This window comes from Lottia gigantea, assembly GCF_000327385.1.
Source record: "Lottia gigantea unplaced genomic scaffold LOTGIsca_8847, whole genome shotgun sequence".
Taxonomy (NCBI): Eukaryota; Metazoa; Mollusca; class Gastropoda; family Lottiidae; genus Lottia; species Lottia gigantea.
In genome coordinates, this window is record NW_008710907.1 from 1 (window position 1) to 1,498 (window position 1,498).

General features: G+C 34.5%; 1 protein-coding gene across 1 annotated transcript; it reads left to right on the forward strand.

Moving 5' to 3' along the window:
* Positions 1-706: 706 nt before the first annotated feature.
* Positions 707-1,261, forward strand: LOTGIDRAFT_148461 (hypothetical protein; the record flags this gene model as incomplete). The annotated part of the gene is made up of 1 exon (XM_009068047.1): positions 707-1,261. A coding segment is annotated over one exon (555 nt), but the record flags the coding sequence as incomplete, so codon positions are not given.
* Between the last annotated feature and the right edge of the window lie 237 nt (positions 1,262-1,498).

A 1,498-nucleotide genomic window follows, 5' to 3' on the forward strand; every position in this document is an offset into this window, starting at 1 on the left:
CACTATAGAACGCACAATTCTTGACTGATTTTGATGAAACATAGTATGATTGTTTGTAATCACCCAAGGATGAACCCTACTGAAAATCAGAAAAATCGAAAAATATTTAGTATGAGTTATTGCCCTTTTTCTTGAAAACCCGATCAATTTTTAGCTCCACAAAGGCACAATTCCCGACGGATTTTGACAAAATTTGGTGAAATTGTTTTTATTACCCATGGATGAACAGCATTAAAAAAAAAAGTGATTGCCCTTGTTCTTGGAAAAACATTCAATTTTAACTAGTAAATACTTAATAAGGCACGATGCTTGCCGGATTTTGACAAAGCCTAGTAATATAATTCAGTATCTCCAAAAAGTTCAAAACAAGTGTATGACTGATGGTTTAATATTTATATTCTAGTGATTGTTACTGTACTGCCAAATATTTTAATTGAAAATCAGAGCTGTAAGTGGGCGTATATTACCTTACCTGGCAAGTTATCTTGTATAATAAGATAAAAGATATCAGTCATTGAAAAAAAGGTTGATCTGTATCAAAATATGACATCTAATACAGCGTACTAATTTTTATGAATACAGCAATGAATATATGCATCTATCTTCCTTGTACGAAAATTGTTTATTGCAACGTTTAAGGTTCCTTATGCGAAATATAAAAGCATAAATTTCATAATTTGCATTCATGCGAGTAGTATACTTCAACATGGATAACATCGTAAGAGTCATACTTATTCTAAGTGTTCTGCAACTGGGACAATCTGTAGATGATAGAGAATCGATCGACAGATTCAAAAGAGATGACAACGATGCGGGGCTGACAATGAAGAGTTATACGATAGCGTCGTCAGTAACTGAACGGTTCTCAACAGTCAATATCCAGAGTCGCCTGCAAAACGAGCAACCATATTCTGTCAACTCAACGTTACCAGTTCATGTTCCAGAGGCGGCGTTCATATCAAAGTTTAGTATATTCATTAATGGATCGGAATATGTGGGGAAAATCGTTGCAAATGAAAAGATAGGGGAAAATAAAGAAAACAGAACAGAAACTCAATTAAATGTCGAAGTCAAATTTTCAGAGACGAATACAGAACGGGGTATAAACATTTTTGAAATAGATATAACACTAGAAGCTGGAGGAGAGACGACACTTTCATTGACATATAATGAACTTTTAGAACGTCGACTAGGACTTTACACTCAAAAAATATTTGTGTATCCCGGTCAGGTGGTTGACACATTAGCCGTTAATGCGATTGTGTTGGAAAGCCAAGGATTCGAGACGTTCTCATATTCTGTTCCACACTCAGAGAAATCTGTTTTGTTGTCATCGGTTTCAAATCCAACAGTAAACAGTGTTCTTTATCAACCAACAAAAAAAGAACAAACAACAGTGTCGTCAAAAGGAATAAATGGACAACTTGTAATTGAGTATGATTTGAAACACGAAAAAGACGCTGGTAATGTAATTGTAGAAGGATACTATTTTGTCACT